The 17,110-nt window shown below is 40.7% G+C and overlaps 1 protein-coding gene across 1 annotated transcript in view; it reads left to right on the forward strand.

The window, feature by feature from the left end:
* Positions 1–17,110, forward strand: part of shisal1b (shisa like 1b) — a 65,266-nt gene that overhangs the window by 34,868 nt on the left and 13,288 nt on the right. Inside the window, exons 2-3 of the mRNA XM_029668356.2 lie at positions 1,909–2,108; positions 6,871–7,084. Of these exons, the coding sequence (XP_029524216.1) occupies positions 2,042–2,108; positions 6,871–7,084 (281 nt within the window). The 5' untranslated portion in view covers positions 1,909–2,041. The remainder of the gene's footprint in view (positions 1–1,908; positions 2,109–6,870; positions 7,085–17,110) is intronic.

Consider the following 17,110-nt stretch of genomic DNA (forward strand, 5'->3'; position numbering starts at 1 on the left):
TGAGGGGGGGAAAACAATTTAATCCATTTTAGAATAAGACTGTAATGTAACAAAATGTGGAAAAAGTCAAAGGGGTTTGAATACTTTATGTATGCACTGCATATGGCACATACAGTAGTTTCTCTGTATTGCACTGTGATGGCCATCTGGGATTGATTTGGTTCCAACAACACACACATTTCACCTTTCTTGTCAGGGGCATACAGGGCTATATATACTGCACCAAACAGGACCAGGTATGAGTAGAGTGACAGAAATCAGAGTGGCAGAGACCAACAATCTCAGCAGACCAACCTGGACTCATGGGTAGATGTAACATAGTAAATGAAAATCCAGGACACTCAAATTAGCATGATGTGTTATGTTTGGTATGGAATGTATTAATATGTGGATGTCCATCATCCATTTTGTATGATACCAATTACAATTCATATGAAATGTTGTGAATTGCAATTAGTATGATATGCTACTAATTGCAATTCTTACAACATGTTACGAATTTTAAATATGTATGTTACGAATTCCAATTTGTTGTTGCTAACGTTAGCTAGGTGGCCAGGTGGCTAGCTAGGCTAAGGGTTAAGGTTAGGGTTGAGGTTACGACTTAGGTTAATGTGTTAAGGTTACGGTTAGGGGAAGTGTTAGCTAACATGCTAAATAGTTACAATGTAGCTAAAAAGTAGTAAGTAGTAGCAAAGTTGCTAATTAGCTAAAATTCTAAAATAGTCCGTGATGAGATTTGAACACACAACCTTTGGATTGCTATACGTTTGATGATATACAGTTACCCATCCATCCCGATCAACCACCCTCTTTTTGTTTTATCCTGAAGTAACCTTCTGTCTTATGTAACATACCATACAAATTTGAGTTTGTCGGATTTCATTTACTATGTTATGCCTAGTCTGTGAGACCAGGCTGACAGACATCCAGATATTCTGTCTCTTGAACCCAAGTCAATATTATGAAGCAGGAAGCAGCCTCACTAGTCTTTCTCCTCTTCTCCCTGAGTGATATAGGATCCTCCTAGCATGAACACAGATGTACACTGCTAGATAAGTGTTTCCTAGCTCAGATGAGCAGGATGATATTGTCACACTAACTTTGCGCAATCTAAAACCCTTCATGCTTATTCAGAGTGTTTGATGACAAAGTCTGTGACGCTCTATACAATTAACTCAAATTAGCATACATTTTACATTTGGCAATCTCAGACGAACATAAAATCAACAGGAACAGACAGTGACCAATTGCAAAAAACTTGTCCAAGAGCAGAAAATAACAGTCCTCAATCCTCACAAAGATAAAACAGTTTCTCCTAAGCTATTTATCTAATTTAGCCACATTCTACAGATGTCAGATTGGTATGATAGAGTGGTGCAATGCGAATGCTAGCCTCCACGTGCCTCGCAGGGACACTCAGAATTGAAAATCTCTCTTCTTCAATTCTGTATGCCCCAGCCAGGCCTGTGGAGGCTCCCATTAGCATTGCACCACTCTATCATACCTGTGAGCTGGTGCGATGCATGAACTTGTGCGATGCATCATCACCAACAGGCTCATCTCGAACAGCTCTGTAGCCAAACAGGGTCCTCTTCTAACAGAGAGAGCACTTTATGTGATTTATCACAAGCACTCCCATTGATCGGAACTATTAGAGGGCTGGACAAAAGACCCAACTCGTTTTGGTCCATGGTGAGTGCTGCAAGGCACGGTCCAATCAGAGCAAATAACCTGTGGCTAGATTTATGTTATTGCATCAAAAGCATATTTTCTCTCCTTAGTTACTGTAGCCCTTAGTTACTGTAGCCCTTAGTTACTGTAGCCCAGAATAGGCTTTATACCTAATAATCATGATCATTAAGTTAATTAGATTAATTGATTGATTGGTTTTCTTTCTCTGTCCAGGTGGCCGGTTGGACAACAGCAGCAATGTGATTGGGGGGTGGCAAAGAGCAAAGAATGTCCAGGAGGTTCAGCTAAAGCAGCCCTGCAGTGAGAATCTCCCCCTCTGGCACCTGTTCTTCATGAGGACCCGAAGATGACTGTCACCAGCCGGCAGTCCTTGAATGTCCTGACAGTCATTTTTCTCCTGCTGTCCACTGCAGGTCAGTGCAGTTTTATACACCTTTTTTCTATGGTGTGTGTGTGTGTGTGTGTGTGTGTGTGTGTGTGTGTGTGTGTGTGTGTGTGTGTGTGTGTGTGTGTGTGTGTGTGTGTGTTAAAGTATATAGTCTCTTCCCACAGTCGCCTGTGAGTCTAGCAAGTGAGACTGGTGTATGACTGTCAGGGAACAGTATGCTGCATGGTAAAACATCGATGTTGCTTACTGTAACTAATCTGCATTTGTGAAACGGTATGTCGGTAACTGTAATGCACATTATAAAACAACCTGAGGTTTAATAGTATGCAAAGAACTTTATTTTGGTTTATAGTCTTTCAGCTCACAGGTTGATGTTGTAAACGGAACATAAGAGCCAACCTGTTTACTGTAGTATCCTAAAATTGGATAGGTGTTAATGTAACTAACAACATGGCAATATTTACGACAGAGCCCTAACCAGATCCAGCTGTTTTCCCCCTAGTAAGGCTCAGACTACCTTCCCCCTGGCCTGCTTCACCTTTAAGTCTTGCATCATTAGAGGACTTTATGGTCCACTTCCAATGCTTAGTTGCACTGCATCCTTATTGCCAATTCACCCTCTTTATAAACGCAGACCCCTCCTTTATACCCCTCCTTTAAATACAGGTTAAATAAATAGAATAACATATATATCCCGTGGTTTATGAGATCAGCTATAGGATCAGAATAACATATATATCCCGTGGTTTATGAGATCAGCTATAGGATCAGAATAACATATATATCCCGTGGTTTATGAGATCAGCTATAGGATCAGAATAACATATATATCCCGTGGTTTATGAGATCAGCTATAGGATCAGAATAACATATATATCCCGTGGTTTATGAGATCAGCTATAGGATCAGAATAACATATATATCCCGTGGTTTATGAGATCAGCTATAGGATCAGAATAACATATATATCCCGTGGTTTATGAGATCAGCTATAGGATCAGAATAACATATATATCCCGTGGTTTATGAGATCAGCTATAGGATCAGAATAACATATATATCCCGTGGTTTATGAGATCAGCTATAGGATCAGAATAACATATATATCCCGTGGTTTATGAGATCAGCTATAGGATCAGAATAACATATATAACCCATGGTTTATGAGATCAGCTATAGGATCAGAATAACAGAACTGGATTTTGATGACATGATTTTGGCATAAATGAAGCTGTGTTTTAAATGTCCTTTTGGAATTTATATGTGACCTTTATGAGTGACTGATTTGATTTATATATGTCTCCCATCTTACATAACTTGGATTTTGATATAGTTTTGATACGTTTTTAGAAAATGTACATGAACATATCGTTTTTTTGTGTATTTCTGATTTGAGTGCTGGCAAAGGTGGTATTTCAGAAACTTGAGTTATATAGGTCCTGGATGGCAGGAAGCTTGGCCCCAGTGATGTACTGGGCAGTTTGCACTACCCTCTGTAGCGCCTTATGGTCAGATGCCAAGCAGTTGCCATACCAGGCGGTGATGCAACCGGTCAGGATGCTCTCTATGGTGCAGCTGTAGAACCTTTAGAGGATCTGGGGACCTATGCCAAATCTTTTCAGTCTCATGAGGGGGAAAAGGTTTTGTCGTGCGCTCTTCACGACCGTCTTGTAATATTTGGACCATGATAGTTCATTGGTGATGTGGACACCAAGGAACTTGAAACTCTCGACCCACTCCACTACAGCCCCGTCAATGTTAATGGGGGCCTGTTCGGCCCGCCTTTTCCTGTAGTCCACTATCAGCTCCTTTGTCTTGCTCACATTGAGGGAGAGGTTTTTGTCCTGGCACCACACTGCCAATTCTCTGACCACCTCCCTATAGGTTCATCTCACCACTGTCGTGTCGTCAGCAAACTTAATGATGGTTGGCGTGTCGTGTTGGGCCATGCAGTTGTGGGTGAACAGGGAATACAGGAGGGGACTAAGTACACACTCCTGGTGGGCCCCAGTGTTAAGGATCAGCGTGCCAGATGTGTTATTGCCTACTCTTACCATCTGGGGGTGGCCCGTCAGGAAGTCAAGGATCCAGTTGCAGAGGGAGGTGTTCAATCCCAGAGTCCTTAGCTTAGTGATGAGCTTCGTGGGCACTATGGAATTGAATGCTGAGTTATAGTCAATGAACAGCCTTCTCACATACAGGGAGGGAAAAAGTATTTGATCCCCTGCTTATTTTGTACGTTTGCACACAAAGAAAGTATCAGTCTATAATTTTAATGGTAGATTTATTTGATCAGTGAGAGACAGAATAACAACAAAAAATCTAGAAAAACACATGTGGTCTGCAGCTTCTCATAAGGGACTCTACCTCAGGCGAGCAATACCTCGAGACTTCTATAATACTAGACATCGCGCACCAGATGTTATTGACAAAAAGACACCTCTTACTCATCTTACCAGAGGTAGCATCTCTGTTCTGCTGTTGCATGGAAAATCCCACTAGCTCTATAATATCCGTATCTTTGTTCAGCGACGTCTCGCTGACACATAAGATGTTACAGTTTTTTATGTCTCGTTGGTAGGATAATCTTAATAGTAGGTCATCAATTTTATTTTCCAATGATTGCACGTTAGCGGGGAAGAATGGAAGGCATTGGGAGTTTACTCAGTTGCCTCAGGATTCTCAGAAGGATCCTCGATCTGCGTCCCCTTTCCCGGCGTCTTTTCTTCACGCCAAAGGCGTGGATCTGGGCCTGTTGCAGTGAAAGCAGGATATCCTTCTCATTGGACTCGTTAAAGGAAAAAGTTTCTTCCAGTCCGCTGTGAGTAATTGCTGTTCTGATGTCCAGAAGTTATTTTAGGTCATAAGAGACGGTAGCAGCAACATTATGTACACAATAAGTTCATTAATAAGTTACACAAAACACACAAAAAAATGTGCCATGTTCTTCGGTGCCATCATAACTACTGTTATGAATGTTTACCAGCGTGCATCCATCTGAGTGAGAGCGTCTCTCCATACTATTAAACCTCAAGCTTCCTCACTCCCCATTCTACTTCCCTGTTCAGCATGGATACATAAGCCTGAAAGTTTCAGAGAGTCGGAGGGAAGCCAATTCAAGCTATTTAGCCAATAAGCCAGCCAGTCAGCCAGTCATTCAGACGACCCTGAGTAAGGCACTGTCCCAAGCTCATTATACCTGAGAGTGTTCTCCTCTTTCAAATGGCCAATATGTTCCTGATCGGCCTGCTCAGCCTACATGGGATTAGAAAATACTTTTACCATCAGTGGCAGAAATATACAACAACCCCCTCCCTCCCCTTCCCCCCTCTAACTAAATTCCAGAAGGAACATTATTTCCCCTCTTAGCAGTGCAATTGTCTTGGCTCCATCGTGGAGAGGAAGGGCTCATAGACATGACCTTGTTCCAGTTCTGCTCCTCTGCCATTGTTTCTACAGGCAACACCCATTCCATATTGCTAGAAGGGCAATCTATCCCCAGCTATGCTATGGAGGATGTGTTTACCTTATGTTATCAATGGTAATAAAAATGTGAAAGGATGCCAAATTGCCAGACCTGATTGGTTTTGATGGCGTCTGTCTAACAAGTAGTTTTGTTTTGGTCCACAGTGACATATGAGACAACTGTGATGAGCCCTGTAAATCTACACTCATTATCTCTGCTCTGTTGCTCTGACAGATAGGTAATTGGTGATCATCTACAATGAGTCCAGGCTACCAAATGATGTTTCCATGACTCCCATCACAGAGAAACCCCTCTCTGGTTGCCAGAATCAGAGATGAATAAATGTCTGTTGATTTCTGCTTGGTTTTGCATAATTTGCACCGCAATAGAAATCACAAGCTAAATCATCTTCGATATATATATTTTGTATTATTATATAATTCTCCTTTTTTCAGGTCGACATCATAAACAAATTGTAGATATGTGCATACATTTGAATTCTAAAATAAAACCAGGTAACATAAAATATGGCATTACCAACAAACACCAAAACAAAAACATGCAAGAACAATAAGAATGATACATTCCCTTTCAGTTCTCTGCTCTTAACTTTTCATTCATTTATCATTTTCCTCACATGCCTTTAATAATTTGACTGTCGCAAAATGTGTGGCTGTAGTATGTAAATGATCAAATACCCCTACCAGAGTATAGAGGCCTTACAATAAAAATAACAAAATTATTATTTTATACAAGAAAGCGACCAGGGTCCGGTTGACCCGTAGATTCATATAATTCTTGTATTGACACTTCTTAGGGTCTGCAAGATTAGGGGAAGAGATAGCAAAAAGAGGTCCCATATCGTATAGAAATCGCCTTCCTTGTTCCTAAATATAGCACCATTCTTTTTCCAGTGGTAACATTTTAAAGATCCCACAACACCACTGATTTATTGTTGGTGGCTGGTCTTTTATCCAGTTAAGGAGAAGGCATTTGCTTGTCACAAAGAGTCATTTTTAAGAAGTATTGAGCTGTGCTAAGGTAAGTGAGGGCCTGTTCCCGATAACACCCAAAACAAATAGCCATGGGTCCATTCTTCTAGAATATATGAACATGTCCTCCAGCTCCATTTTGAAATTTGCCCAGAACATTTTAATTAATGGGCAAGTCCAAAACAGGCAAGCTGAATCATGATGGTCTCAATCACTAATAATCCATTTATCAGATTTGTAAAGTAATTCTAGAAAATATTTTACCTCACAGGAGTGCTTGCCAAGAAGACAGTAGCTTCATCGTCTGACTGTCTTTCTCTTCTCCACAGCTCTATCAGCTCATTTCAGAGTGTGTGAACCATACTCCGACCACAAGGGGCGCTATCACTTTGGTTTCCACTGCCCTCGCCTTTCTGACAACAAGACCTACATGTTCTGCTGTCACCACAACAACACTGCCTTCAAGTACTGCTGCAACGAGACTGAGTTCCAGACGGTAATGCAGGTCAACCTCACCACCACCACAGACGGCTTCAAACACAAGTGAGTCATATTTATATTTATAGTCGTGAATATATAGAGTAGTACTTTTCCTTATCTGTTAGTAAGCTAATTATTGTGATTCTATGATACGGTTTCATGTTTATTATAAAATGGTACTGACACTAGTTTGAGTGAATATCTAAAGAACATGTCAAAAGTTTATCTGTAAGGAAACGGCCAACAGTTTCATACTCAAGATTTAGACATTTCAAAGACTTTTGCGCAGAGACAAAAAGCCCTGGCCTTTAAATGTTAGTGATTGATAAGCTGTTGGCTCCCTCGACAATATCCCACTCATTGACACCATTTGCCTGGTGCTCAAAGGGCACGTTGACATTGATCTTCTCCTACTGTATAGAGAGAATCACAACCAAAGTAAAAGAGCTGAAGCTTTGTTACTGAGATTGTGAGTGGGCTGCAGGCGGATGCCATCTCTGGATATATTACTTGAGTGTATTGTCTTATACTATTAAAAACAAAAAATATTGTTTTAAGTGAATGGTAGGCATTGGTCTGAAGCCAAAAAAGTGAATTCACATGATCACCACAATACGTACTTCACCCATGCTCTACCAAGGTTTTCCAGCAAACAGCTTTGACCTACTACAGTAGCTCTGTTGGTCTATTGTATTTCCAACTATTTGTAAGCAAATAGCCTAAGTCCTAGAGGAGGTGCTCCCACAATAATGTTATTTGTACCGCATACAGGGTAAAGTATTGCATTCTTCCCACCCCAAACAAAACATTTTCCCATTCCACTAACTTTTCAAGCTTTTTTTTATTATATGAAAGCAAGCTTTGCTTTTATACTTACAACCACCAGGCTTGATTGAGCTGTTTTGTTTTGTAGTCATGTGGTGCCTGCCTGTACGTCCTTAAACTTTTATTTTAACAATACATTCAATGGAAAATAAATGCATTTTTGGGCAAATATAAAAACAGGAGGTGGTGTGTTCGACACAGTCACTCATATAGATACTGTACAGAGGTCTATAGAGCCTGTCTGCATTCCGGATTTCTGTGACCATTAGATTACCTGTGTAATATTAACATAAACTCAGAACCAGTTGTTTTTTAAACATGGTCCTGTTTTATCAATTGATGTGCTGAACAGTTCATTACCTCTGTCAAATTACTGTGCAGTTCAAATATATGCGTGTAATTGTATTTTAGCAATAAAGATGATGACGCTTCAATAATACACATTTACATTAGGCCTATATCTAAAGATACTTACAGCCTAATGTCAAAAGTTTGGACAAGGGTTTTTCTTTACTTTTAATATTTTCTACATTGACATCAAAACTATGAAAAAACACATATGGATCATGTAGTAACCAAAATAGTGTTAAACAAATCCAAATATATTTTAAATGTTAGATTCTTCAAAGTAGCCATCCTTTGCCTTGATGACAGCTTTTCACACTCTTGCCATTCCATCAACCAGCTTCATGAGGAATGCTTTTCCAACAGTCTTGAAGGAGTTCCCATATATGCTGAGCACTGCTTTTCCTTCACTTTGTGGTCCAACTCATCCCAAACAATCTCTATTGAGTTGAGGTCAGGTGATTGTGGAGGCCAGGTCATCTGATGCAGCACTCCATCACTCTCCTTCTTGGTCAAATAGCCCTTACACAGCCTGGAGGTGTGTTTTGAGTCATTGTCCTTTTGAAAAGCAAATTATAGTTCCACTAAGCGCAAACCAGATGGGATGGCATATCACTGCGGAATGCTTTGGTAGCCATGCTGGTTAAGCGTGCCCTAAATTTTAAATGAATCACTGACAGTGTCACCAGCAAAGCACCATCACACCTCCTCATCCACGCTTCACGGTGGGAACCACACATGCAGAGATCATCTGTTCACCTACTCTGCGTCTCACAAAAATCTCCAAATTGGACTCCTCAGACCAAAGACAGATTTCCACCAGTCTAATGTCCATTGCTCGTGTTTCTTGGCCCAAGCAAGTCTCTTCTTATTATTGGTGTCCTTTAGTATTGGTTTCTATGCAGCAATTCGACCATTAAGGTCTGATTCACGCAGTCTCCTCTGAACAGTTGATGTTGACATGTGTCTGTTACTTGAACTCTGTGAAGCATTTATTTGGGCTGCAATATCTGAGGCTGGTGACTCTAATGAGCTTATCCTCTGCCGCAGAGGTAACTCTGGGTCTTCCTTTCCTGTGGTGGTCCGCATGAGAGCCAGTTTCATCATAGCGCTTGATGGTTTTTGCAACTGCATTTGAAGAAACTTTCAATGTTCTTGAAATGTTCCACATTGACTGACATTCATGTCCTAAAGTAATGATGGAATGTTGTTTCTCTTTGCTTATTTGAGCTGTTCTTGCCATAATATAGACTTGGTCTTTTACCAAATAGGGCTCTCTTCTGTATACCACCCCTACCTTGTCAAAACACAACTGATTGGCTCAAACGCATTAAGAAGGAAAGAAATTAACAAGCAAACCTACCTCATGAAGCTGGTTGAGAGAATGCTAAGAGTGTGTAAAGCTGTCCATATGATTCCATATGTGTTATTTCATAGGTTTGAAGACTTCACTAGTATTCTAAAATGTAGAAAATAGTCAAATACATAAAAACCCTTGAATGAGTAGGTGTGTCCAAACATTTGACTGCTACTGTATATATACATCATTTGAATAGCAGGTCACTGTGAAGTCCATTATCCCTCTGAAGAGTATGAATTAAGCTGTTTGAATCAACCTGCCTACACATTATTGGAAATACAAAAGACCAAAAATAGCTACTGTAGTAGGTCAAAGCTGTGTGCTGGAAAACATTGGTGGAGTACGTATTGTGGTGCTCATGTAAATTTCCTTTCTTTTTCTGCTTTAGACCAATACCTACTTCTCACTTAAAACTTGGCTTTTACACTGGACGTTGATTATACATTATACATTGTAATACAGTAAAACACAGCCATGAAAGTGACCAAAAAAACTCAAATATACCCTGAGCTTTCTTAAATCTCTTAGAAAAAGGACAGACCATAGCTGCAGGAAGTAGTTTGGGGGTGGTGGTGCTACAGACATTTTTTTTGCCCCCACTGAAGGCATCAATATCTGCTAATACAGGACTAGTTAAGGCCCAATGGGGAAAAAAATCACTAAATGTGTTTGAGCATTTACCAGCGTTTGTAACTTGAGTCTGATAATTATCTGTACAAAGCAGTTAATCTGATAATAATTGTGGAATATTAAAATACATGTTTGATACAGTTAAAGTTGGAAGTTTACATACACCATAGGCAAATACATTTAAACTCAGTTTCACACAATTCCTGACATTTAATCCTAGTAAAAATTCCCTGTTTTAGGTCAGCTAGGATCACCACTTTCTTTTAAGAATATGAAATGTCAGAATAATAGTAGAGAGAATTATTTCTTTCAGCTTTTATTTCTTTCATCACATTCCCAGTGGGTCAGAAGTTTACATACACTCAATGAGTATTTGGTAGCATTGCCTTTAAATTGTTTAACTGGGTCAAATGTTTCGGGTTGCCTTCCACACGCTTCCCACAATTTTGTCCCATTCATCCTGACAGAGCTGGCTGTAACTGAGTCAGGTTTGCAGGCCTCCTTGCTCGCACACACTTTTTCAGTTGTGCCCACATATTTTCTATAGGATTGAGGTCAGGGCTTTGTGATGGCCACTCCTATACCTTGACTTTGTTGTCCTTAAGCCATTTTGACACAACTTTGGCAGTATACTTGTGGTCATTGTCCATTTGGAAGGCCCATTTGCAACCAGGCTTTAACTTCCTGACTGATGTCTTGAGATGTTGCTTCAATATATCCACATAATTTTCCAGCCTCATGATGCCATCTATTTTGTGAAGTGCACCAGTTCCTTTTGCAGCAATGCACCCCCACAACATGATGCTGCCACCCCCGTGCTTCACGGTTGGGATGGTGTTCTTTGTCGCGCAAGCCTCCCCCTTTTTCCTCCAAACATAACAATGGTCATTATGGCCAAACAGTTCTATTTTTGTTTCATCAGACCAGAGGACATTTCCCCAAAAAGTCTGATCTTTGTCCCCATGTGCAGTTGCAAACCGTAGTCTGGCCTTTTTAATGGCGGTTTTGGAGCAGTGGCTTCTTCCTTGCTGAGCGGCATTTCAGGTTATGTCGATATAGGACTCGTTTTACTGTGGATATAGATACTTTTGTACCTGTTTCCTCCAGCATCTTCACAAGGTCCTTTACTGTTGTTCTGGGATTGATTTGCACTTTTCGCACCAAAGTACGTTCATCTCTAGGAGACAGAACACATCTCCTTCCTGAGCGGTATGACGGCTTCGTGGTCCCATGGTGTTTATACTTTCGTACTATTGTTTGTACAGATGAACGTGGTACCTTGAGGTGTTTGGAAATTGCTCCCAATGATGAACCAGACTTGTGGAGGTCAGCAATTATTTTTCTGAGTTCTTGGCTGATTTCTTTTGATTTTCCCATGATGTCAAGCGAAGAGGCACTGAGTTTGAAGGTAGGCCTGGAAATACATCCACAGGTACACCCCCAATTGACTCAAATGATGTCAATTAGCCTATCAGAAGCTTCTAAAGCCATGACATCATTTTCTGGAATTGTCCAAGCTGTTTAAAGGAACAGTCAACTTAGTGTATGTAAACTTCTGACCCACTGGAATTGTGATAGATTATTTCGATTATAATTCACTCTGTCTGTAAACAATTGTTGGAAAAATTACTTGTGTCATGCACAAAGTAGATGTCCTAACTGATTTGCCAAAAATATAGTTTGTGAACAAGAAATTTGTGGAATGGTTGAAAACGAGTTTTAATCAACCTAAGTGTATGTAAACTTCTGACTTCATGTTTTCCAGTTTCTTGAAATACTTTGTAAATGCAACTTATTTCTACGTGAAAATTGAAATGGTCTATTCGTTCCTTTTCCATTTTAGTAGACATTCTTATCTAGAGCAACTTACAGGAGTGAGGGCATACTTTTTCATACTGGTCCCCGTGGGAATCAAACCCACAACCATAGCGTTGCAGTAGTAAAGGCCAAATTCAATATTTTATCAAATAATACAAAAATAATTACATTTGTTAGCTTAATAGAACCACACATCCCAACGGCTTAGACTTTTAGAGGTAAAGAAAATCAACAACAAAAGAAAACAGTTGATGTATTGAAAACCGTTTCATTTTATCACACAGCTAACCAAATTACCAAGCATGCCATTTTCTTTTGACATCGGACAGGTTGCGCAAGCAAATTATCATTATGATGTGGTTTTACCTGGATGCTTCGTGTACAACCTGCCCCCCAGTTACTTTTTACTTGTGGATGGCGACTTCAGGTTTTCGGGAACACATCGAAAAGTAACTTGACTCAGTGTTGACCAGTCATCGCAAATTTGGATTATAATGACCAGAAGAAAATGTAATTGACAAAGGAGCACACTGAATTAAAACGTAAGGTAAGGGCTAGAATTAGCACTGGATCTCTGGCGTGTGCATGTGTTATAAATTAGCAGCATGGCAGTTTTTTTAAAGTTCCCAAAGTTTGGTGTATCTAACTAGCTATAATAGAAGCCAAGGAAGTTCTCTAGTTAATTTTTTGTTGCTCTGATTACACATAAGTGTCCAGGTCAGCAGTTTACTTCAGTTTACTTCTTTATGAAAAACCTTGACAGGGTCGTGTTTCAGAGGACGCATGGCTCTCGACTTTCGCCTCTCCCGATTCCGTATGAAAAAGGGGTAAAAGTACACACACAAAAATACAAAATAAGGTCACCTTATCTGCAATGTAACCTCGTTTTAATTGGACGTCTAGAATTTTAGCTAGGTTTGGGGGAAAATTTGTCTAATGACCATATAATGCTAATGGCACGTCAAACGTCCGGTATAGTGGTTCTTGGTAGAGAGATAACGTAAACTCACGTAATCTCGTACATCGCCTTGGTCCGTACAATTGACCTTATTTTAGCGCCCCAAAAACGTAATACTTCCAGATCATCTGTAATGTCAATACCATTGTAAAGCACAATTTCTCCCCTTTCCAACATATTCAATTACATGACCTAAACGCTGCCCGTTTCTGCATAATTCAAGCAGGCAATGAACCCCGTCGGGTCTTTTTAAAAATGTCGGGTGGGGAAGCGAAACTAATGTGTGATAGTGAGAAGGAGGGATGTCGTGTGGGAAAATAGCTTTTTTCACTCGATCTGTCTAACTTATCACCTTATCACCTCTAAAATGTAAATAAAACACTATAAAGAGTTTATATAATGTGTCATTACATACCTATTTGAAGGTTTGTGTCGAATTTGAATCGGGTTTTTAGGGCGGTGCTAAAGTGACCTTAGAAGTAAACAGTGGCTTTGAGAATGATGATCGGATCCCCCCTTACCCCCGCCACTGTCCATTTTTTGTTTTTAAAGGATGAGAGAAGTGCTACACCTGGTGGAGAGAGATTGTAAGACAGAAATAGTTGCTTTATGCGTGCTGTACGTTACGGCATGACACGCCATGATGTAACGGAGGGTCCGTTTTTTCAACTTTTCTCCAATACTATAGAGCCATTACCATGTCAATCAACACTTGAATAGAAACCTAGTTCACACCCCCGATTTTGAAGTCAACACAGTCGCTACAGTCCCATTAGTTTTCTTTGTAGCCTCGTTTGAATGTTGCGGTTATGCACATTTGTACGGAATGGGGTGAATTAACGTTATTTGGTTTACATATGATGGTAGGGCGATTTGATTTTAACATTGAGCTTCAACCAATGCGTACTATATATACAGTGCCTTGCAAAAGTATTCGGCCCCCTTGAACTTTGCGACCTTTTGCCACATTTCAGGCTTCAAACATAAAGATATAAAACTGTATTTTTTTGTGAAGAATCAACAACAAGTGGGACACAATCGTGAAGTGGAACGACATTTATTGGATATTTCAAACTTTTTTAACAAATCAAAAACTGAAAAATTGGGCGTGCAAAATTATTCAGCCCCTTTACTTTCAGTGCAGCAAACTCTCTCCAGAAGTTCAGTGAGGATCTCTGAATGATCCAATGTTTACCTAAATGACTAATGATGATAAATACAATCCACCTGTGTGTAATCAAGTCTCCGTATGAATGCACCTGCACTGTGATAGTCTCAGAGATCCGTTAAAAGTGCAGAGAGCATCATGAAGAACAAGGAACACACCAGGCAGGTCCGAGATACTGTTGTGAAGAAGTTTAAAGCCGGATTTGGATACAACAAGATTTCCAAAGCTTTAAACATCCCAAGGAGCACTGTGCAAGCGATAATATTGAAATGGAAGGAGTATCAGACCACTGCAAATCTACCAAGACCTGGCCGTCCCTCTAAACTTTCAGCTCATACAAGGAGAAGACTGAGCAGAGATGCAGCCAAGAGGCCCATGATCACTCTGGAGGAACTGCAGAGATCTACAGTTGAGGTGGGATACTCTGTCCATAGGACAACAATCAGTCGTATATTGCACAAATCTGGCCTTTATGGAAGAGTGGCAAGAGGAAAGCCATTTCTTAAAGATATCCATAAAAAGTGTCGTTTAAAGTTTGCCACAAGCCACCTGGGAGACACACCAAACGTGGAAGAAGGTGCTCTGGTCAGATGAAACCAAAATTGAACTTTTTGGCAACAATGCAAAACGTTATGTTTGGCGTAAAAGCAACACAGCTCATCACCCTGAACACACCATCCCCACTGTCAAACATGGTGGTGGCAGCATCATGGTTTGGGCCTGCTTTTCTTCAGTAGGGACAGGGAAGATGGTTAAAATTGATGGGAAGATGGATGGAGCCAAATACAGGACCATTCTGGAAGAAAACCTGATGGAGTCTGCAAAAGACCTGAGACTGGGACTGAGATTTGTCTTCCAACAAGACAATGATCCAAAACATAAAGCAAAATCTACAATCGAATGGTTAAAAAATAAACATATCCAGGTGTTAGAATGGCCAAGTCAAAGTCCAGACCTGAATCCAATCGAGAATCTGTGGAAAGAACTGAAAACTGCTGTTCACAAATGCTCTCCATCCAACCTCACTGAGCTCGAGCTGTTTTGCAAGGAGGAATGGGAAAAAATTTCAGTCTCTCGATGTGCAAAACTGATAGAGACATACCCCAAGCGACTTACAGCTGTAATCGCAGCAAAAGGTGGCGCTACAAAGTATTAACTTAAGGGGGCTGAATAATTTTGCACGCCCAATTTTTCAGTTTTTGATTTGTTAAAAAAGTTTGAAATATCCAATAAATGTCGTTCCACTTCATGATTGTGTCCCACTTGTTGTTGATTCTTCACAAAAAAATACAGTTTTATATCTTTATGTTTGATGCCTGAAATGTGGCAAAAGGTTGCAAAGTTCAAGGGGGCCGAATACTTTCGCAAGGCACTGTATACTACAACACACTACACTAATCTAAGTAGACACACTAACATAGATAGACTTGAAGACAAATCTCTATGGAGACCGACAGCTCTGTCTGCAGCAATCGAGTGGAACTCAGGAAGAGAAGAGACATCCCGTAGTGTGTATAGGAGCACCGTATGAGGACACTGACAGACAGAAACACAGACTCTGTCAGAGCTCTCTCTCTCTCTCTTATTCTGTCTGTCTCTCCTCTAATACCCTGTCAGCGGGGTGCTCTCTGAGACCAGTTACACATTCCCTTCGGCAGGCCAGGATATTTCATCTAGTGGCTGATGGGAGGCCATTTCCACCTCCTCCCCTCTGGACTGCAGAGTTGAAGTGGTGATATTTACCATTGGCCTCAGATTAAACTGGCCATAGCTCTGTGTCTGGGACTCTGAGCATCATGGCTAAAGTGTTACGGGCATGAGAGTGTTAATAGGCTATTCTATTACTGCGGACAGCGATTGGACCAGTCACTGGTATTAGCAAATTATTACTTTATGTGTATCTCTTGGGAAATTCTTTGTGTCTGTGTCATGATCAGTCTCAGCTATTTGTCCTTTCATTTTGGCTTGTTTAACGTTGTCTGACATTTGTTTCTGATGGCTGTCCAAACAGTTAGGTTTGCTTACTCTAAGGTTAAATCAAATGCACTGCTGGAAGGATGCCCTGCTGCTCTTAAATAGACAAATGTACACATCACCACAGACTAAACCATGCAAACAGCTATATGTCAGCTATATGTCACACAGGCACAGGGGGAGGTGAGGAGAGGAGAGGTAAACATGGTTTTCATATGGGTTTGAGTGCAGTTGCAAAGCAAGTACAACGATAGAATAATTCTAAATGGTTTTGTGAAATATCCACAACACCATCCAAGGAAATGTTTGGAAAAGCCCATTATTCATTAGTCTCCCCAAAATAAGGAATGGTGTTCCCTCCAAATAATCAAACACACTTGAAAGCAGTAATATAATAATATTATCCTCTGTCTCATTATCTTTCAGGGTCAGAGAGATCATTTAAAGCTGACTGATGCTGAGTTCTGAACTCTGATAGGACCCAATCCCCTTCCTGTCTGAACTCTGATAGGACCCAATCCCCTTCCTGTCTGAACTCTGATAGGACCCAATCCCCTTCCTGGGTAATCATTTCTCTAATGCACAGCTCTGTTCCATAAAAATACAAATAAAAAACGTATAAAGACATTTATTTCAAGTGTCGTTCACAACGCTGTTCATCAAGGTATTATCACGCTTTAAGGTATGACCAAGGTGCAGACAGTGGTGAAGAAACTAAAGTGTATTCTTTAAAACAGGGGCAGGCAAACAGGTCAAGGCAGGTAGGGGTCAATAATTCAGAGAGGGTGTAAGGCACCGGAACAGCAGGCGGGTCAGTGTCAGGTCAGGTAGGGGTCAATAATCCAGAGAGGGTGTAAGGCACTGGAACAGCAGGCGGGTCAGGGTCAGGTCAGGTAGGGGGTCAATAATTCAGAGAGGTTGTAAGGCACTGGAACAGCAGGCGGGTCAGGGTCAGGTCAGGTAGGGGTCAATAATCCAGAGAGGGTGTAAGGCACCGGAACAGCAGGCGGG

Source organism: Oncorhynchus nerka, linkage group LG9a (assembly GCF_034236695.1).
Source record: "Oncorhynchus nerka isolate Pitt River linkage group LG9a, Oner_Uvic_2.0, whole genome shotgun sequence".
NCBI classification, from domain to species: domain Eukaryota; kingdom Metazoa; phylum Chordata; class Actinopteri; order Salmoniformes; family Salmonidae; genus Oncorhynchus; species Oncorhynchus nerka.